At 45.8% G+C, this 22215-nt stretch overlaps 1 protein-coding gene across 1 annotated transcript in view; it reads right to left on the bottom strand.

Annotated features, from left to right (window-relative positions):
- The window catches only part of ERBB2 (erb-b2 receptor tyrosine kinase 2), a 2110185-nt gene that overhangs the window by 1386099 nt on the left and 701871 nt on the right, over window positions 1–22215 (bottom strand). The window contains exon 8 of the mRNA XM_044071955.1: window positions 10062–10203. Within this exon, the coding sequence (XP_043927890.1) occupies window positions 10062–10203 (142 nt within the window). The remainder of the gene's footprint in view (window positions 1–10061; window positions 10204–22215) is intronic.

Genomic DNA, 22215 nt, shown 5'->3' with positions numbered 1-22215 from the left:
GCTCCTCAATGTCTCTTTTCATGTAGTCCAAGGAGGTACGTCTCAGGTCGTTTACACCAGCGTGGACAATGACTGAGTCGTATTTGTACCTGCTGTTGAGAGACCTGAGTGCTTGCGTTATGTGGCGGATTCTAGCGCCCGACAGGCAGCTTACTGTGACCTTCTCCTTACTCAGTCTGGTGGCGGGACGTCAGTGTGTCTGACTATGGAGTCACCAATGACTAGTGTGTCTGGCATTGTGTTTGGCCTTAAGGGCTGTGACTGTTTGACACTCTGACTGTGAGGTCTATGTGTTGCAGGTGTTGTGTTCTGAGGTGGTGGTTGTTTGGGTGTCTGCTTTGGTGGCCTCTGCTGTTTTGGTAGATTTTGATCAGAGCCGCGAGTATGTCTTTGTGTGTTTATGTGTATGATTTGAGGTTGTGATGGTACTATGTGAGACTGGGTCTATAGTGTGTGTGGTAACCTTCTCCTCCTGACTGGTCTTGCCAGTCCTATGTTGAGAGAGCTCAGCCTCCAGTTTGGCCATATAGTTGCATCTCTCGCATGTATTTGTGTTTTGTGGGAGGAGGAGAGGGTTGTCTATGTACATGAGGCAATTGTAACATTGCCTCAATATTCCCAGGTTCACCAGCTGAGCAGGAGAGGACACTAGCAACTGATCCCTCGACATGCTAGAAGGACTAGACAAAAAAACTTTAAAAGAGATTCCGGGGGATGTGGGTGACCGAGAAATGGGGTTTGCCTTTTTGGGGTGCTATCTATAAGAGTGCCGTATCAAGGTAATAAGTACTGTAGGAGCAAGTGCTAGGTTTAACAGATAGAGAAAAGTCTACTTGGAGTCAAGTAGAGATGATCTTTTTAGGTATTAGAGAAAGTGCTAGTAACAGGGATGCTTAAAGGTAAGATTGAAAAGAATGCACTCTGCAGTGTGCACTAGAGAAGTTAGATATGAAAGTAGGTAACTTGAGTTTTACCTGTTTAAAAAGTTAAGGTTTAGTGGAGAGTTACTATTTTTAAAACAGCAAGATGGACTGAAAGGGGTGGTTACTTTTGTATTTTGGTACTATGAAATACTGTAGGATGGCCAATAAATTTAAATAATTGAAGGGGTGGGATTTCAAAATGGGGTATTGTACTCAATAATGGGCCTTATAAGGGAAGAATACAGTGATGTTATGACCTCCTTGCCACTGGATAAGATACCCTTACTGAAAGCTTTCCGTACAATGGAAGCAACATGGTGGTCAAAAGTTAGGTTGCTATCAACCTGGGTGCCCAAATCCTTCACGACTGATTGCATGCTTAGGATGCTATTAATGTGATAATTTGTGGGGACATCCCTCTCCTCAAAGGGGATGATGATGCATTGTTTGGCATTCAGCTTCAGGCCATGTTTCTGGCACCAGTCATTTGTTTGGGTGAGACCTCTTGTAGGATGCCTGCCTCACTAGGGGAATGGATGACAGTGCCTATCTTGCAGTCATCTGCAAACCTTGTCAGCCATAGCCCACTGGTTTTGGCCTGCAACTGAGAAAAGTATATCCCAAACAACAGAGACACCAAGACTGAACCCTGGGGTATGCTGCTCGTTACACGTCTACTGCTTGAGGTGGCTTCCCCTATTTTGTCTAGGTGGGTTCTTTCAGTGAGCCAGTCAGCTACCCATATGGTGATATACGGATTGATGCCTAGTTGAGAGAGTTTGTCTATTAAGCCTGAGTGGGGAATAGTGTTGAAGGATTTGGTCAGGTCAAGGTAGGCAGTGTGCACCATCTTCCCCTCATCCATGGCTTTGGTGACTGCTGTCTGAAAGAAGTCAAGTAAATTTAACAGAAGTGACCTCCCCTTGATGAAGCCAAACAGTGTGGGATTGAGTGTTTGGAGGTTGCCAATGTCCTTGTTAATGAGGTCCATGATAATTCGCTCCATGGCCTTGCAGATCAGGCTAGTTAGGCTGATGGTTCAATAATTTCCCGGAGCGGTGGATGCTCCAACTTTGTGCAAATGGATGACAGTGGTTGTCCTCTACTCAGCTAGGACAAAACCGGTACTCAGGCTTTGGTTGAATAGGGCACCTAATGGTGCTTAAGTTCCTGCCTGAGTTCCTGTAGGATGCAGCCTGGAATGTTATCGGGTCCCATGGAGGTTGTATTTTTTGCCTATGAGAGAGCAGTGATGGCCTGTTCCCTAGATATAAGGGGAAGGGGCAAGTACTGGGTATGCCCTGATTTACTGATGGGGAGGAAACAGAGGGGTGAAGTTTTCGCTGAATCTGTTAACCAGCAAGTTTGCTATATCTACGGCATTTGTATATGTGGTGTCCTTGACCACCAGTTCTGAACAGATCTAGGTGTTTCCTTTGAGATTGCAGACATATGTGAAGAAGGCCTTATGACTGTCTCTAGTAGATGTGGCCAATTTGGACTAGAAATTTGCTTTGGAGGATTTCACTAGTACTCTTATTTGCTTGTTCAAGCCAAGAAGAGATTGCATCCAATTGGGCACCTGCTCCTTCTTGGTCCTGTACAGCATTTTCTTCCTTTTGTTATAGAGTTTATTTATTGCAGATGTCCACCAGACAGGTTTACTCTTCCTTGCGGAGGATGATTTAGTCCTGACGGGTGTTCCTGTTTCCATGCATCAATATAAATGCTTGTATAGGGCTTTGGTATAGTTTTGGATACTGGTGCCAGGTCCTAAAGAGGGGGAGGGGGCTGTGAAGCTGTTTATATTATCCCTCAGGAGGCTGTAATCAGCTTTGGAGATGTCTTTTTGTTTGACCCTAGCTAGAGGGGGGTTGGGGGAGATAGTGACTTCTAAAGTGACCATTTTATGGTCGGATCTTATCAGAGAGGATACGGCAGGCAAAAAGTACAGTTTTGTACCTACCATAAATGTAGATGTTCGAAGATCCACATTGCTGCAGTCCTTACACTTGGGTAGTCCGCTGTCCTCGGTCGGCCCGAATATCAAAGTATAAGGCTGACGTCGGTCAAGGCGCATTAGACTGACATCAGGACGTCAGGGTACAAATGCGCATGACCGACGTCATATCCTCAGTCTTTTCTTGCCCCAGATGTCAGAAGACCCTAAAAGAAAGGTCAAAACCAAAAAACAGCAAACAACCAACCAACCAACCTTGCACTAATAATATGTACCATATATACAATATACACAATATATACAATCCAACCCACACAACCGCCTCTAACTACAGAGGGGAAGGAGGGAGGGTAAATTGGACTGCAGCAATGTGGATCTTCGAACATCTACATTTATGGTAGGTACAAAACTGTACTATGTTCTTCATCTCACATTGCTGCAGTCCTTACACTTGGGTAGAATCCCAAAGCAGAGGTAAGGGAGGATGGCAAAACTATAAAGAAGCAGGAGCTGCCAAAATGCCCTGTAAAATAGCAGTGGCAAAACCAGCCCTAGATTTAGAGTAAAGTGGAAGGTGATAATGCTTAGAGAAAGTATGCACTGAACTCCAAGTAGCTGCCTCCAAAATATCTTTAGTTGCCAACCCCCTTAAAAAAGCTGTCGAAGTGGCAGTAGCCCTAGTGGAATGAGGCCTAATCCCAGCTGGAATCTCCTTGCCATGATGGGAATAACAGAAAGCAATGCAAAACCCAATCCACTTAGAAATAGTTTGTTTTGACACAGGCTTGCCCTGAGAACTCAAAGCAAAAGAAACAAATAACTGCTGAGACTGCCTGAACCCTTTAGTTCTGCTCAAATAATATCGCAGCTGCCTGTGTACATCTAAAGTGTGCAAAATCTTTTCCCCTTTATTTTGGGGATTTGCATAAAAAGTAGGCAAATGAATAGTTTGGTTTAAAGCCACACTAGAAACCACTTTAGGCATAAAGGAAGGATTAGTATGCAAAGATACCCTATCCTTATGGAAAATTAAGAAAGGCTCAACCGCCATAAGGGCCTGCAATTCAGAAACCCTTCTTGCAGAGGTAATGGCCAACAAAAAGCAGTCTTCCATGATAAATATTTCAACTCGGTAGTAGCTGCAGGCTCAAAAGGTTGTAGAGTGAGTTTCTCCAACACAAAATTGAGATCCCAAGCAGGAGTAGGAGCTCTACGTGGGGTCTTATATTCTTTGCCCCTCTAAGAAATTGCTTGAACAAAGGATGAGAAAACAATGGTGGGACACAATCATAGTGAGCCGAAATTGCTGCAGCATGAACCTTAATAGAAGAGAAGGACAAACCTTTGTCCAGTAACTCAGTAAGATATTGAAGAGCCATACTTAAATTAGGCTCAGAAACATCAAAATCCTTTGCTGCACTCCAAAATAAAAATCTCTTCCATTTATCTGCGTACACTTTCCTTGTACTAGGCCTTCTAGCTTCCAAAATAACATTCAAAACTTGCTGTGGAAGTTGAGACCTTCTATGGTTCAAAACAGAATATGCCTGGCTGTTAGGTGAAGAGAGTGAAGCTTGACATTGAGTAAATGACTGTCCTCCTGAGACAACAGGTGTGGAATCGAAGGCAAAGGCCATGGAGGCTCCCGTACCAGACTTCTCAGTAATGGGTACCAGTGCTGTCGAGGCCAATCTGGAGCTATTAAAATCATCCTTGGCTTGTCCTGTCTGACCTTTAGAAGTACCTTTGGGAGGAGAGGCAGAGGTGGAAAGGCATACACATGAAGATTGCTCCAATGGAAAGAAAGAGCATCCACTTTCCAAGCTGTGGGATGAAACCTTTTCGTGCAAAACTTTGGCAGCTGGTGGTTTAGTGGAGAAGCGAACAGATCTATGTCTGGAGTTCCCCATGACACTGTCAATTTCTGAAATACATGGGGATCCAATTTCCACTCGTGGGGATCCATAATTCTTCTGCTCAACACATCTGCTAAGGAGTTCTGTGCTCCCGGCAGAAACCTTGCCTGAAGATGAAGCTGTAAACTGAGAGCAGTCTCCCACAAAATCATTGCTTGCCTGCATAGAGGATAAGAATGTGTTCCCCCTTGCTTGTTGATGTACCACATGACAGTTGTGTTGTCTGTTAGAATCAACACCTGCCCTGGAAGAAGTAAATCCTTGAAAGCTATTAATGCAAACTGGACTGCTAACATCTCCTTCAAGTTGATATGTAGATGTTGTAGTCTGGCAGGCCACTTGTCTTGTATCCACTTTCCATTTAGATGAGCTCCCCAAGCTTTGTCTGAGGCATCTGTCGTTAGAATCTGACTCGCCTCTGGCCGGGTCACAGAGAGTCCCTTGTTTAGGTGACATTCCGAGCCCACCACAAAAATTCCTTTTGAATGCAAGGTATTATTTGAATGACAGTGTCCAGATCCTGGCAGTGCTGTGTCCATACGTTTTTGAGATACCATTGTAGCTTCCTCATATGCAGTTTGGCATTGGGAAGCACCAGAATACAAGATGCCATGAACCCCAAGGCTTGAAGGACTGTCCTTGCAGTCAGCCTGGACTGATGAGACAATTGATGAAAGTAAAGGGAAAGATTCTTTTGTTTGTCCGGGGTCAAATAGGCCATCTGGGATGCTGTATTCAGTCTTACACCCAGAAAGCACATGTCCTGAGAGGGTACTAGACTGGACTTTATTTCGTTCACAGAATACCCCAGGCATCTTAGCACTGCTATCACATATTCCAAATGATGAAGAAGCTCGTCCCTTCCTTGAGCCAGAATCAGGCAATCGTCCAAATAAGGATAGATCTGTATTCCTTTTAGCCTGAAGAAAGCTATCACTGGAGCCAGAACTTTCGTGAACACTCTGGGCGCAGTAGATAAGCCAAAGGGCAATGCAGAGAACTGATAATGAGAAGTCCCAGCCCGAAAACGCAGATATTTTCTGCAACTCAGTCTGATAGGAACATGAAGGTAAGCCTCCTTGAGATCCAAAGTTACCATCCAATGATCTTTGCCCAGCAGAGGTAAAAGCTGTTGTAACGTCAACATTTTGAACTTGGGAATGTCCAGATAAGTGTTGAGGATAGATAAATCCAAAATTGGTCTCCACGTGTTCCCCTTCTTTGGTACTAGGAACAGGCGAGAATAAAATCCTACGCCCACTTCTGGCATAGGTACCGGCTGTATGGCCCCTATTTGAAGTAACAGAGAAATTTGTTTGTGAGCCTCTATTCTTTGCTGAGGAGGAACGTCTGGCATGCCTTTGAAAGGAGGCAAGGTATGGAAATAAAACCTGTAACCTTGGTGAATGATATCCAATACCCATCTGTCCTGGGTAATTAAACTCCAATTTTCCTTGAAAAGTGCCAATCTTCCTCCCAAAGGTGCTGCCAGACGAGAAGGCTCTGGCAGCTGAAAAGGTAGGTCATTGGGTCTGTTTACGAAAGGACTGACCCCTGCCCTCACCCGAAGACTGTGCAGGTGAACTCCCTGTTCTAGGCCTGAAAGAGCCCTGAGCTCTGCCCCTACCACGTCTAGATCTACCTCTACACTGGGAATCATAAGAAGGATACGTCCACCCCTTGGTAGGCCAATTTCTACTAAACTTCGGAGGCTGAACCTGCAAAAAATCTTTAACAGTCTGCATAGACTTAGCCTTGTCTTCCATTTTCTTTAAGACTGCCTCAACAGGTGAACCAAACAACACATCAGATTGTAAAGGAGCATCTAAAATCCTTATCTTAACATGGTCAGACAAATTCTGATCCCTCAGCCAGGCGTGCCTGCGAAGAACTGACCCAGTGGCAGCCACCCTAGATGAGGCCTGTACAGCATCAAAACCACATTGCAAAGAATGCTTACCCACCTGTTCAGAAACATGTACTAAATCTTGTAACTCTTTACACTCAATACCTTCCGCCAGAGCATCTACCTTCGACTTCAATTGAGAAAGTAGATAGTTTTGGTATTTCAACATGTGAAACTGGCAATTCAAAGCCCTCATAGCTAGGGTGGAAGAAGTATAGACTTTCTTTCCCCATCTATCCAAAGCCCTGGCCTCTTTATCTGGAGGAACCGGATTTTTAACAACAGAAGCCTTAACACCCTTAGGCCCCTGACTAACAGTTTCTGGGTCCGCCCTAGGACTCTTAAAAAGATACTTATGAGCTTCAGGCACCCTGTAATACCTATCCGGCTTAACAGGAGCAGGTGGCAAAGAAACAGGATTAAGAGAAGCCTCCGCAAACACATCTTCCACCACGTCCAGAACAGGAGGTATAGCCAAAGGCCTATGCTGGGGTAAAAACAAAAATTCCCTAAGCCTTTTCCTGGAATCAGAGAAGTCCTGACCTTCCCACTTAAAATGCTCCCTCATGGAATGAAGAGTCTCTGAAAAAGAAAAATCTTCAGGAGGAGAAGCAGAAGGAGTAGAATCATCCACATCAGAATCAGAATAAGGAGAATACTCCTGCAAGTCTTCAGCCGAAGACTCTGAAACATCCGAAGCCTGCTCAAAACTCCCCAACTCAGGTTCCACCCTAGGTCTCTTATCAGGAGGGGGCAAAGAACCTCTAATCAAAGTAATCAAATCTTCTGCCATTTTAAGCATATGCTTCTTGGGCACAGAACCTGAAGAACTAGGGGTGACACCAACTGAAGCTAAACCTGGCCTGCCTCTGGGAGAAGCCTTGGCAACAGAAGGAGAGGGCCTAACCACCCTAGGAAGGGAAGGGAGTACAGTAACTTGAGAGGCCCCTTCAGCCTGATCTGCCTCCTGAGAGGCCACATCCTGCAATAACAAAGTCTCCCCCTGGGACTCCAGAGAAACCTCCGGTGGAACCCCCGGCTCCACCGACACCTCTAAAGAACCGGCGTCCGGTACGGACGGTTCTTCTTGCCTAGGCTTAGCTGCTTTGTCCTTGCGTTTCTTCGAAGAAGCGGGCGTCGGAACATCCGACGGCATGTTATAATTGCACCGCTTCCCGAAGACTAACCTGGCACAATCTAACCTTCTCTTAATAGTGCGCTTCTTGAATCTAGCACAAAAGCGACACCCCACAACGTCGTGCTCAGGCCCTAAACAAGGAATACACAAAGTATGATAATCTCTATGCGGTATCTGTTTCCCACAAGAAATACAGTTATTCACTTTTTCTGACATCCGGTAAACCACTGAGGCAAGAAAAAACTAAAATATTCCCCAACGGGGTACTTAGCCAACTTTGACTTGGTCTGAAACTCCGAATTCGAAAAATTTCAGAACGCCAACCGGCACTTGCAACGCTGCTTCTACATCGGACCATGCAGCAAAAAAGACTGAGGATATGACGTCGGTCATGCGCATTTGTACCCTGACGTCCTGATGTCAGTCTAATGCGCCTTTGACCGACGTCAGCCTTATACTTTGATATTCGGGCCGACCGAGGACAGCGGACTACCCAAGTGTAAGGACTGCAGCAATGTGAGATGAAGAACATCCTCTGAGGGTTTGTCCGACTGGGCAGTCATGATATCAGGCATAGGCAGGAAATTCCACAGGGAATTCACAACAGCCATATTTCTCTGCAGCTAAATGTAATTTCAGCAATGTGTCCCCAACCGAATGTACCACAGGGAAATGTCATGCTGGCTAGATGCCTGAACCCAATTTTTTTTTTCTACAGGTAGGATGTAAGGGGGTAGAAGGATCTGCTATATTTAGATGAGGCCCTTAAGGTGCTGAGTTTACAAGTAGGAGTTGAGAGATGAAAGTCACATTCTTAAGATCTTTGGGACAAAGGGCTGACAGATTGTACAATTTTTATAATCATGTTCTGCCCCCAAGTAGAAAAGGCACTGGCAGTGAAGATCACTGCTGGGAACCTGCCTATGGCAATCTTACTTTCCCCTCCTGGCTGACATCTGATAGAGCAAAAAAAGCAATGCAATTGAGAAAAAATAAAAATTCCCCAACGGGGCACTTACTTGAAACAGGGCAAATGGCACCAACAGCCACATGTAGAAACAACAGATGAGTGTGATACCTGCATTCAGACTGGCAATGAGAAAGTCTAAGGATTTACATTCACACGCCCACTTTCGTACTTTTACACCTATGGCTTAGGCCATACACTGAACATACAGGTCTATGGAAGGTTTTGGCATTGATACTTCACTGGATGTCCAGTTCATTTGATGTGATGACCCAAATGTTCAAAATACTGCAACAGTGATCTAGGGAAGACATATGCAGTACAATAACATCTACCTGTCTACATAACAACTGCTAACATAACAAACATTTTCTTTTATGATCACTGTGTACATGTTAAACCTGATGGGCCTTCTACCATCTAGAAGCCTTCACAAGCTTACTGTAATAAAATACTGAGTTACTGACTATTCAACTCTGTGACTTATTCAAATTTTTCATAAAATGTGCCTGTCTCATAATGTGGAAGGCTCCATGGCTCCATGTAACCGTTGAAATGATTTACTCAATCAACAAAGTGTGCCCCATTCTGTGCACCACCTGCTGTGCCCTGTGCTCCTCTTCAAGCTCCAAAAAAAAAGCAGAAGAAAAACAGTTCATCCAGCCCTGTGGTGCAGAGGGATGAAGCCTGATAGTGACCCACACGGTTCAGATTTGATTAGTAAACAAGTTTCTTGAGGAATCATTTGGGGAAGGATAGGGACTGAGTTCACTTACCCTGGGAAGAAGGTGGGATGAAGACTGAAGACTAGGCCAACAGCACATGCATGATGCATGCATACTGGATGATGTGTGGGACAAAGCAAAAATCCCTCCACAACTGTCACAATGAAGCGGTACTGGCATGCACTAAACTACTCTCTGGCTGTTCTCCAGTCACGTACAATGTCTTTCCCACTTGTGGGGCCACAGTCCATGAAGACAAAACCAGGCAGGTACTAGGGACGTCACAGATCCAGGAAAACTGTCAAAAGGCTGCCACGAAGAATCAAGAAAAAAACATCAAACATACATTTTCTTGTTATGGCAGCAAGATGCATATCATAGGGCAACAAGATCTTTTGGGGAGTTAGGAAATGCTGTGGCGGGCCAGTATTCTGCTATTGCTGAAGTTTGTATTTAACAGGATGCTCGCATTCTTAGATAAACAGCCCTTAAAAACAAATATATGTCAAAAAGCTGAACCACTTACAGGGGCACTGCTTGACACAGGTAGCGCCAACAATGAATCTGCCATTCTTGTTTTGCACTGTCTGGAAGGTGACAGAATTATAAGTTGTTGGAGATGGACATATGCTTTTACATTCGTTATTGTCACTGAAGTGAAGGCAGGCCTGAAAGAAAAAACACACACACCCATACAAAAGCTTAGCAAATTAGTTGAACTTTAAACAGAAAACATCACAGTATACATTAAACCAATCAGTACACAGTAATTAAAACAGAACCTTCCTTCTCATGTTTAAAAAGAGTACTGAAAACATTTGTTAACTTTAAACATCAGGTGCAAGATTCTTTTCTTGTTTCTCAAGACAAAGCTCCCTACTTAAAACATAAGTAAGGGGAAACTACTCTGGTCATCAGAGGTCTTGCTTGGATGGTGATCCATAGGTCAGACAGCAACTTAAGTTACTCTGCTGCTACATAAAGGCCATAACACACTGCAGTGTTTGGTACTGTAGGTCAAAGATCTACTCAGCTTCAGTTTGTCCTGCTTGAACTCCACTATACATTGACACCCAAGAAATGGAGTTCCAGCATGCTGAATAATGAACATTGAGGACAGTTTCTTACATTGGCACACATACAGTCTTGCCTTTTCCTGTGCTCAGCTGGAAATAAGTCAATCATGCAAAACATGCTAGCTGAAGACTGAGGGAATCAGAGGTGTACCCTGGGTAACCCTAAACAATGGTACTAATGGACCAGTGACACACACACCCAGAACAGCACCGTGTTATCCAAAGTGTGACAACATATAGTGCAGCTGCTGAGTCTGAGAAAACGTGTGTGCGTGTGTGTGGGGGAGGGGGTGTTAAGAAGACACACATCCAAGTGTGTGCATGTATGTGAAAAAAAATCTAGCAGACTACTTCACAGCAGTATAGCTTTTGTTTCTTTACTGTTACAAGACTTTTCTGCTACTACATTATCAGATATTTTGTTGGACACACCGTAGATACCCTACTATCGTATCACCTGGTGTTTAACTGTATTTTGCTATGAAACTCTCACAATTTGTAGCACACATGCCCACCACTACTGTACACCATAAAGTACAGTTGTGTACACTTACCATAAATGTAGATGTTCAAGTGTATTCACTGTTGCAGTCATCACCTGTGGGTTATCCCTACTGTGGTAGCCCTCGGTTGCCCCGAATACCAGAGTCAATTTTTTTTGCGTCTGCTGCAGTCGCCTATAGTCTGATGTCAGGTCGTCAGTGCTATAAAGCAAGGCAGCTGACGTCTTTACATCAGTTTTTCTTGCCCTAACCCATCGGAAGCACAAGGAAATAAGGTAAAGTGGTCCTGGTGGCTAAAAGCCATCGTGGGAAGCTTATGTCCCCCTAGGGGAAGAGGATATAAGGGGGATGGAGGGAGGGAAACCTGGACTGCAACGGTGAATACACTTGAACATCTACATTTATGGTAAGTGTACACAACTATACTATGTTCTTCGTGTTTCACTGTTGCAGTTATCACCTTTGGGAGGATTCCCAAAGCTGAGGAGAGGGGTGGAAGGAGAGGTTGAGTCCTAGGAATGGGTCGACAGACCCTGCAGAACTGCAGAGGCAAACCCTTCCCTAGACTTAGAAAAAAGAGGTAGGTGGTAATGCTTTGTAAAGGTATGGACAGAGGTCAGGTGGCCGCTTCCAACATTTCCCTGTTGGGGACTCCTCTGAGGAAGGCTGTGGAAGTAGAGGCTGCCCTAGTGGAATGGGTACGGATAGACTTGGGGGGAGGGGGTTCCCATGTAGTCTGTAGCAGAAATGGATGCAGTGTGATATCCATTTCGAAATGGTTTGTTTGGAAATGGGCTTCCCCTTTGCCCCAGAGGCAAAGCTGATAAGTGGTCTGTGGTCTGTTTTTCTGAATGGTTTAGTATGGTCCAGACAGGATCTGAGTTGTCTGCGCACGTCTAGCGAGTGAAGAATTCTTTCCCCCTTATTTTGAGGGTTAGGAAAGAAGGTGGGTAGGCGTATGGCCTGGTTGAGGGTCACACATCAGATACCACCTTTGGCATAAAGGAGGGGTTAGTCCTCAGGGAGACCCTGTCTGCATGGAAAATGATGAAGAGTTCAACAGCCATGAGAGCCTGAAGTTCTGATACCCTTCTGGCTGAGGTGACAGCTAGTAGGAAGGCAGTCTTCCATGACAGGTATTTCAATTCTGTAGAAGCAGTCGGTTTGAAAGGAGGTAAGGTTAGTTTTTCTACAACATAACTCCGGTCCCAGGGTGGCGTGGGAGGACTTCTGGGAGGTTTGATATTAGAAGCCCCTCTGAGGAATTGCTTAATCTAAGGATGAGAGAATAGGGGTGGGTCTGAAACATAATGGGCAGAAATGGCAGAACCATGGATTTTAACAGAGGAGAAAGAGAGACCACTATTGTGCAACTCGGCTAGGTAATCCAAGATAAGAGGGATGGAAGGATGGGAGGTACTGGCCCCTTTGGACTGGTTACAGAAGCAGAATCTTTGCATTTCCCTGCGTATGATTTTCTGGTGCTGGGCCTTCTGGCCCCTGTGATGATGTCTAGGACCAGTTTTCTTAACAGGGACTCCTTGTTAGCTTTTAAGGTATAAGCCATGCTGAAAGCTTGAGAGTCTGTAAGTCTGGACGCAGTACTTTCCCCCTCACCTGGGTCAAGAGGTCGGAGATCAGGGGAAACTGCTTTGGGGGCTGTAAGGTCAGGCAGTGCAATAAGGGGTACCAATGGTGTCTGTGCAAATCTGGAGCAATGAGGATGGCCTTTGGTCTCCCCTCCCTTACTCTGATTAGAACCTTGAGAATAAGGGGCAGAGGAGGGAACGCGTACACAAAGAGGGAGTCCAGGGGAAGGTCAAAGCATCCACCTTCCACGCTAGTAGGTGATATTCCCTGGTACAGAACCTATGCAGTTGGTGGTTGAGGTGCGAGGCAAAGAGATCCACTTCCAGAGTCCACCACTCCTGAGTGATTTGCAAAAAGATTTTCCTGTGGAGCTGCCATTCATGGGGGGTTCCGCTTAGGTGGTTTCCCAGTGTTTTGTTGACCCTTGGTAGGTACTGGGCAATTAGGTGTAGACCCATGGAGGTGGCTGTAAGCCAGAGACTCATGGCCAACCTGCACAGGGGGTAGGATTGGGTCCCCCCCATTTGTTGATCTACCACATTACTGTGGTGTTGTCTGTTTTTATAAGGAGATGGCATGTGATGGGGTTTGAAGGATGTTAGAGCCTTTTGTACTGCCATCATTTCTTTCTGACTGATGTGGAAGTGAAGTTGTTGGGCATCCCAAAGACCTTGGGTGCACCTGTCTGTTAAGTGAGCACCCCAAGCAATGTCTGAGGCATCGGTGGTGATGGTCTGGTCGGAATGGCGGAGGATGAAGGGAAGACCCTTGTTCCTGGTACAGGCCTCTGCTCACCAGAGAAACTCGGCCCTTATACATGGGATCAGAGGGTGGGAGGTCTCTAGGGACTGAGAGTGCTGGCACCAAAGTTCTTTAAATACCACTGAAGTTTTCTCATGTGAAGCCTGGCCAGAGGAATGAAAAGGATGCAAGATGCCATGTATCCTAGGGCTTGCAGGAACTTCCTCGCAGTGAGGTGACTTCCGGAGGCCAGCTGGGTAAGGTAGAAAGGCAGAAAGCTCTGCTTTTCTGGGGATAGGAAGGCCATTTGGGATGCTGTGTCTACCACAGCTCCCAAGAAAATGATCTTCCTGATGGGGTTTTGTTTTGATTTCTTCTTGTTGATGGTGAACCCTAGGGAAGTTAGGAGTGATTTGACAAAAAGAAGGTCCTGGAGCAGTTTTTCTATGCACTCTGCCTGAATGAGGCAGTTGTCCAGGTAACAGTAAATCTGTATACTTCTTTGTCTGCAGAATGTTATGGGTGGGGTAAAACATTTGGTGAATACTCTGGGAGCAGTAGATAAGCCAAAGGGCAGCTCAGAGAACTGAAAGTGTTGTGAGCCTACTCTGAAGCACAGGAATTTTCTGCACGATTCCCTGATGGGGATGTGGAGGTAGGCATCTTTTAGGTCTAGGGTCACTAGCCAGGCATTTTTTTGTTAGCACAGGCAGCAGCTGCTGAAAGTTAGCATTTTGAATCTGGGAACCACCAGGGAGGTGTTCAGTTTGGATAGAGCCAGGATGGGGCACCAAGTATCCTCTTTTCTGGGAACAAGGAACAGGCTGGAATGAAAACCTTTGCCTGTTTGATCTGGGGGAGACAGGTTCTACTGCCCCCTGGGATATGAGAGTTTGGACCTGTTTCAATGCCTCTGCCCACTGACTTGGAGGTAAGTTTGCGTACCCTCTTGGAATTGGGAGTTCGCTGACAGAGAATATGTATCCCTGAGAAATGATATTTAAGACACATTAGTCCTTTGTTACAGAAAGGCAATCGTCTTTGAAGAGGGAAAACCTTTCTCCTAGTTTTTGATGAGTGAAGGGAGGGCAGAGGGGGAAGGGGGCATCATTGTGACTGTTTGCCATAGAAGGTTGGCTTAGAACTCCCTGCCTTAGAGACAGAATGGTTCATTGTTTGCTTCTCTGGTAGCTCTGGGATAGAGGCCTGAATGGTCAGTCCCTTACCTTGGCCCTGTCTGCTAGGTGCAGGGAAGGCCCAGTGCTTAGAGGGAAAATTCCTGCTGAATCTGGGAGGTTGACCTTGAAAGAAATATTTTACTGTTTACATAGATTTTGCTTTGTCTTCCATCTTTTTAAGCACCTCTTCTGCTTTTTCCCCAAAATAAGCGCTCCTTATCTAGGAGGTACATCAATAAGTTTAGATTTGACATGATCAGGGAGAGGTTGTTCCTTCAGCCATGCATGTCTCCTAATAACAGATCCTGTCACTGCTGTCCTGCTAGACGGTTCACATTGTAATCTTTGTTTGGTCAAATGACAAGCAGAGTGCAGTAAATGTGCTAACTCGTTTGAATTGACACAGTCAGGCATGTGTGCTTGGGGTGGGGGAGCATTAGCAAGATGGTGGCTAGAATCAGATCTCCTAGGAGTGGCCTGGCTTCTAGGCCTGAGAGAATCTGTTGGTCTAAGAAAAACGGTAGTTAGATGTGATGACGTCCTTTTTTATCTAGATTTGGCTGTGTGAAAGGCCTCCTTGGAAGTTGGTGCCTGGGTCATGGCTCCGAACCCAACCGAGGCAGAGACAGCCAAAGGCTCAGAATACGAAGAAGATTTCTACGGCACACCAGACTCCGAAAGGGTCTTGGTAGAGGCTTGCGTAGATACTGAATCGGGCATCAGGGGCCGCGAAAGCGCCTCACTGAATTCCAGAGAACCGACAACCTGCTTAGTGGTAGCATTGTCAGAAGGTTTAGCCTTGTGTGGTCTGTCTCTATCTTTATCTCTACGTTTTTTCAGAATGTCCAAAGATTGTTGGCTGATGGACACCATATCAGAATGTAAACACGGAACACGAAAATAACTGTCTACAAAAAGAGCTCTACGGCGAACGGTTCTCGCATTAAAGAGGGCACAGAACTGGCAACGGGGGATGTCGTGGTCTGGGCCTAAACAAATGATGCAGTAAGAATGGAAGTCTCGGTGTGGGATCTGCTTTCCACAGGCGAGACAATTGTTAACTTTTTTGGACATCGGTTAGTGCAAGAAAAAAGGATCCCCAATGGGGTACTTAGCTTTAGATGTTTTCAGCTGAAATTCAGCTTCTGATAGCGACCGACCAGCACTCGTGAGAACTGCTTCTGATACAGGCTCCACGGTAAGAAAGACTGATGTAATGACGTCGGCTGCCTTGCTTTACAGTACTGATGACCTGACGTCAGACTACAGGCGACTGCAGCAGACGCAAGAAAACATCGACTTTGCTATTCGGGCCGAACAAGGGCTACCACAGCAGGGATAACCCACAGGTGATGATTGCAACAGTAAAACACGAAGAACATCCTCATGTACTTCATTAGAAGAGTGTGCTTAGCTTCTGAGTACACTTGCTTGTTTCAAACACAAGCAACCATACTCCCTACAAACTAAGAAAAACACTGACATTTGGCACCTACATTGTGCAAAGACACAGAAATCTATACTTAACTGACTTACAGAGAACTCCAGCAGCTGACCTGAAGGACTGCTAAGAAAAACGGGGGACAACACAGGGGTAATCTGGACACAGAGGACCAAGACCCTTCAGAGGTCAACTAACAGTTTAAGAACCTATTTGCTATATTTGACATCCAGGACCTTCCCCTGAGGGTCTGTGACTTGGAAGTGATACTTCCAGCAATATAAAACCCTCAGGGTGTTGGCATGTTGGCATAATGGTTAAGGTGCTTACCTCAAAAATACATGGTACAGGGTTTGAGTCTCACCTTTGAAGGGAAACTGACTAGGCTTAAAATGGCCTGCAAGGGCAGTTAGCCTAGTACTTAGCTAGGAACTCTAAGGAGGAAGAAGTCAAAGAATGGTCAGTAGACAAAGACTCAAAAAGCTAAGTCATGAAGTACCACTGTAAAGAAGCAGTCCTCACAATGGAAAAACAGTCCAAGCAGTAATGTTGGTGAAGGTTATCAACCAACAGTCAGGCAAATGCAAAAACAAATATCCACAATGCAAATGAACAGGGTGCTGGACACAGCCAGAACTTTTTGCATACTAGCCTTTGCACAGTATCCTACAAAAGTAATATATCTGACAATCTACTTGGGGAGGCTTTACTTACCAACTGCCAAGCCTTATCTCTTTGGTGCAATGAAGATGAACAATGGATCTGCCTAATGAAATTCATGTACTTGTTTCAGGCAGAATCTTAGCTGGAGGTACACATGCAGGATGTGAAGGGCTTCTACCCCTGCAATGATAACCTGGGAATGGACAGACATATTTACTGGCAAATCTAAAATCACTTTTAGGAGGAAAGGTGAATCACTTGGGTTCGTATTACTTTAGCGAACGCATTAAATTATGAACGCTGTTTCATCAAACGTTATTACACGAAATGGCAAAATTCCGAAAGCAGAGAACAGCGATTTTTTTTTCCTAGGGAAAAAAATCACTGGGCCATATTCGGGACTTTGCCATTTCCTCAACTGTGGTGCGATCTTGGAGCTGGTATATTTAAGTAGGGGGTGTGTGTGTGTGGGGGGTCCACTTTATTTTGTGTTTGGATTTTTTTTTTTTTTTTTTTAACAGATCGATTTTTTTTTCCCTGGGGAAAAAACTGCTGATCCGTGTATTTCACATTTTGGGTTTTCGGGGATCGTGGGTCGATTATACAGCGTTCACAATTCAGTGCGTTCGCTAATATAATATAGACCCGATCACTCATAAGGGACATCCAATCACTGTGCAACATTACAAGTGGTTCTCTACAGAAACATTCATGAATCTCTTGAGATCCTACAGTAGAGAAGATAATAAGAAGTTATGTCTTACCATAACGTTCCATGTTAGTTGTCTTCTTCTAGCCTTCTTTCTTGCTGGATGGGTTCACAGCCGATCCTCGGCTCCGAATCGGCCTATACTATAGCTCGAGAGCTATTTTTACCGGCTCGAGGCAGCCCTATAATCCCACAATACCATGCGCTAACTCCCCAGATCTCGTTTGGAAGCTAAGACATAGTATAAATAATAATATTATAATAATAATAATAATATTATAATCCTCTTTTACGAGTACAGATTACCTGCTAGTAACACTAAGGATACAAGGAAAAAGACGCAACATATTGTATCTCCAGAAATGGAAGGACTCAGAACCTAGAGTCTATCCAGGCTAGGGGGCAGGAGGGAGGGACGCAAGAAAGAAGGCGAGAAGAAGACAACTAACATGGAACGTTATGGTAAGACATAACTTCTTAATGTTAAGTTGTCATTCTCGCTTTCATTCTTGCTGGATGGGACAGCATCCCTAGCATCTTAGTCCTGGGTGGCTCAATGGAACAGACTCCGGAGTACAGTGGAACCAAAATCAGCTCTATTTCTGGAGGCTAAATCAAGCTTGTAATGGGCAATAAAGGTATGTTTGGACGCCCATGTAGCTGCTGCACAAATGGCATCTAGTGGTAACCTTGCTTGAAACGCCGTTGAAGTTGATAGTGCCCTGGTTGAATAAGCCTTAGGCCTAGAGGGAAGTTGCCTGTGTCTCAACTCATAGACCAAGGTAATAATAGATGTCAGCCATCTGGAAAGAGTAACCTTCGATACCGGAAGCCCTTTCTTGCCTGCAGCATAAGACAGAAAGAGCTGGTCTGACTTTCTGAATTGTTTTGTCCTGTCTAGGTAATACCGTAATTGGCGATGAACATCTAATGAATGTAATTTTTGTTCAGCCCTGTTGGTATAGTCTGGGAAAAAGACAGGCAAATCAATGGAGTGGTTTAGATTTGCTTCCAATAACACTTTTGGTATGTTCTGAGAGTTACCCTATCTTTATGAAAAACCAAATAAGGAGGACGGACAGAAAAGGCTTGAAGTTCCGATACCCTTCTGGCAGATGTTATAGCTACTAAAAACAGCATTTTCCAAGAAAGAAGTTTGAGGGAGCAAGTAGCTGCAGGTTCAAAAGGGGGCAGAATTAGTGAGGTTAGAACTAAATTCAAATCCCATTGTGGGGGTGGATCTTTGACTGGAGGTCTGAGCAAAAAGATGCCCTTGAGAAAGGCTTTACAGAGTTTGTGGGACATAATATTTGCTTCTGAGAGTCCAACATGAAAATTAGCAATGGCCGCTAATTGTACCCTGATAGTGGCCGATGATGACCCTGAATGAAAAAGCTCTGCCAAAAAGTCTAGAACCTCATGAATGGGTGCATGGAAAGGATCTAAGGATCTAGTTTGTGCCCAGTGTGAAAAACGCTTCCATTTACTCGCATAAGTCTTCCTAGTATTGGACTTATGGGAAGCCAGAATGATATCACGAACAGGAGGAGAAATAAGGGGAAGTCTGGCTATGGCTGGAAGTGGAGCAACCAAGCTGTGAGGTTGATGGAATGTAGAGACTGATGCAGCTTGCCCGTGAGGTGGGTCAACAGATCCGGAAGGGGTTCCAGATGCCAAGGCTGCTCCAGTAGGTATTTGTGCAGGAATGGGAACCAAACTTGTCGAGGCCAAAACGGGGCAATGAGGATAATTTTGGATCTCAATGCGGTTGCTTTCTGAATTAATTGCGGGATCAATGGAAAGGGAGGAAAGGCATAAAGAAGACCCCGGGGCCAAATGTGAACAAGAGCGTCTCTGAGGGGTTGGCCTGGTAGAGGAAAAAGTGTGAAGAAGTCAAGGCACTTGCTGTTTTGGGGAGTTGCGAAAAGGTCGCAGCAAGGCTGGCCCCACTTCCGAAAAATTCCGTCTGCTACCGCTTGATTTAGAGACCACTCGTGAGGCATGAGGATAGTTCTGCTCAATCTGTCTGCTATGACGTTGGACTTCCCGGGGATGTGCGTTGCTATCAGAAACCGTTGAGATGAAATCGCCCATTGCCAAAGTCTGAGTGCTTCTCGACAGAGGGGGTAGGACCTTGTTCCGCCCTGCTTGTTAATGTACCACACCACAGACATATTGTCCGTTTGAATTGCTATAGTCCCCGTGGGAAGAGAGCTCTGAAGGGCTTGCAACGTCAAAAGCACCGCCCTCATCTCCAGGACATTTATGTGCAGGTGGCATTCTGACTGTTGCCAAGTGCCCTGGACCGTCTTGCCCTGATAATGCCCCCCCCACACCCGATCAGGGAGGCATCCGTTGTGACAGTGGCAACTGGAGGGGGGAGAACAAAGGGTCTGCCCTGAAAAAGCTGAGGGGAAACCATCCACCAGAAGAGATGTTTCTTGCAAGATGGGGTTATCAAAATGTTGTGGGCCTTTGGCAGCTGTTGAAAGGACCACTGAGAAAACAGCATCCACTGAAGGAGCCTCATGTGGAAGCGGGCTAATGGAAGTAGAAGAATCGCTGCCGCCATGAGGCCCAACACTTTCAATACTAGCTTGACTTGGACTCTGTTGGGCTGAAACAGGAGCTGAACATTCCGCCTTATGTCTGTCACTCTCTGAGGTGGTAATGTTGCAGACATTTCTGTGGTGTTTAATACGGCGCCTATAAAGTTTATACATTGACAAGGCGACAAGGAGGACTTTGCAAAATTTATAGAAATACCCAGACTGTTGCAAAGTTGAATAGTGTAATCCCTGGCCATTATGAGATCCTGTTTGGTGGTAGCGGAAATGAGCCAGTCGTCTAAGTATGGAAACACCTGGAATCCTTTCTGTTTCAGGTGAGCCGTGACCACTGCCAAATATTTGGTGAACACCAGGGGGGCTGTGGTGAGACCAAAGGGCAGGGCCCTGAATTGAAAATGACTGACTCCCAGCCGGAAGCGGAGAAACCTCCTGGAGCGCCTGTGTATTTTTATATGGTAGTACGTGTCCTGGAGGTCTAACGAGCACATCCAGTTGTCTCTGCCCAAAAAGGGTAGAATGGACTGCAGTGTTACCATCCGAAATTTTGTCTTTAGTACAGAGTTGTTTAACCTGCTGAGGTCCAAAATGGGTCTCCATTCTCCTGTCTTTTTTGGTACCAAAAAAAATCTGGAGTAAATTCCGGATCCTAGCTAATCTGCTGGGACTGCCTGGATGACTCTTTTTTCTAACAGCTTTTTTATTTCTAGCTGAGCCTGACCCCTTTGTGCGGGTGGAACGTCTGGTAGGGGTTTTGGCGGTTGTACCGGAGGGAAAGTGAAAGGGATTTTGTAACCCTCGGATATGATCTTCTGTACCCATGTGTCTTGGGAGAGGGATTGCCAGGCTTCCGGGTACAGAGATAATCTTCCCCCGACTGCCTCCGAAGGTGGACAGTCAGGCAGCTTCTCAGGGATGCTGAAAGGGTTGGTCAGGGAAAGATTCCCTGGAACCCTGGTTCTGTGGACCCCCTCTGCCCCTGGGGCGGCATCTGTTATTATTCCCCCCTCTGCCTCTAGGGGGAAATTCACCACGTGCGGCAGGCGCAACTCCCTGTGGTTTGCGGAACCACATCTTTTCACCCCTCTGTCCCTTAGGATAAGGTCTAGAAGGCATGGAAAAACGGACTCCCACGGCAGAGAGAGTCTTACCATCTTGCTCGCATCTGGTGAGGGTATTCTTCACCTGAGGTCCGAACAATTCCGAACCGTCAAAGGGGGTGTTGGTGAAGGACGCCTTGAAAGGATCGGCAAAATTACAGAGTCGCATCCAAGCATGACGTCTCAACGTAACGCCTGTGCCAGCGGCCCTACTCGCTCCATCGGCTGCATAAGAGATAAGCCGCATGGAGGAGTTAACAATGGAGTTCAGGGTAGCCAGCTGAGAGTTTATTTTGTCCTTAAACCCCGCAGCAGAAGGATCCTGTACCGTTTCACCCAGCTCTTTGAGCAAGTCTCTCTGAAGGCGGGTGAAATTACATAAATAGTTCAGCGATCGCATAGAAAAGGTCGCTGAAGCAAAGGTCCGCTTGCCGTACCTGTCCATGGTCCTTGACTCTTTGTTAGGAGGATGAACAGATACAGAAGGATCAGCCAATTCCTTCTTAGTGGCTGCTGCTATCACCATAGCATCAACTGAAACACTTTTGGTGAGAAAGGATTTGTCATCTGGTGCAGAAATAAATTTAGAAGGCCTCCTAGGGGTAGGTTCCATTGAATCAGGAGCTGCCCACGCCTTTCTAGCCACTACCTCCATTAGTGGGTCGAAAGGGGGAGACACCCAGGAGGTGGAAGGGCGAGATCCAAAGGCGTCAAGGTAAACCAACTCGTCCTCGGAAGGTTTGAGAGTGGACCAATTTCTCCTCTGTCTTAGGATCTCCAGGATGTCTGAAAAGGAGACATCCTCAGAGGGGGATCTGGGGGAACCTTCCGACTCATCCAAGTCGGGGTCCGACGTGACAGACTCGGGGGAGTCTATGTGCTTCCTCTTGCACTTTCTTTTCCTAGGGGGTTCCCCTGAAACTTCAGGGGAGCCCTCGGAAGAGGAGGAGACGCCCAAGGTGGGTACCCTATGCTTTGGATCTCTGCTGTCGGGTGTAGGAGGATGGCCAGAGACCGTAACAGGCACTACAGAGGGAGGAGCCGTAGAACTTAACCTTGGAGTGGACACTGGGTCCAGCACACTCCTCATCACCTCGAAGGCTCCCCCATCA

Source organism: Protopterus annectens, chromosome 5.part0 (genome assembly GCF_019279795.1).
Source record: "Protopterus annectens isolate FY-2018-M chromosome 5.part0, PAN1.0, whole genome shotgun sequence".
In the NCBI taxonomy this organism is placed as follows: Eukaryota; Metazoa; Chordata; order Ceratodontiformes; family Protopteridae; genus Protopterus; species Protopterus annectens.
Note: the sequence above shows the minus strand (reverse complement) of the source record. Positions and strands in the feature narration are given on the sequence as shown.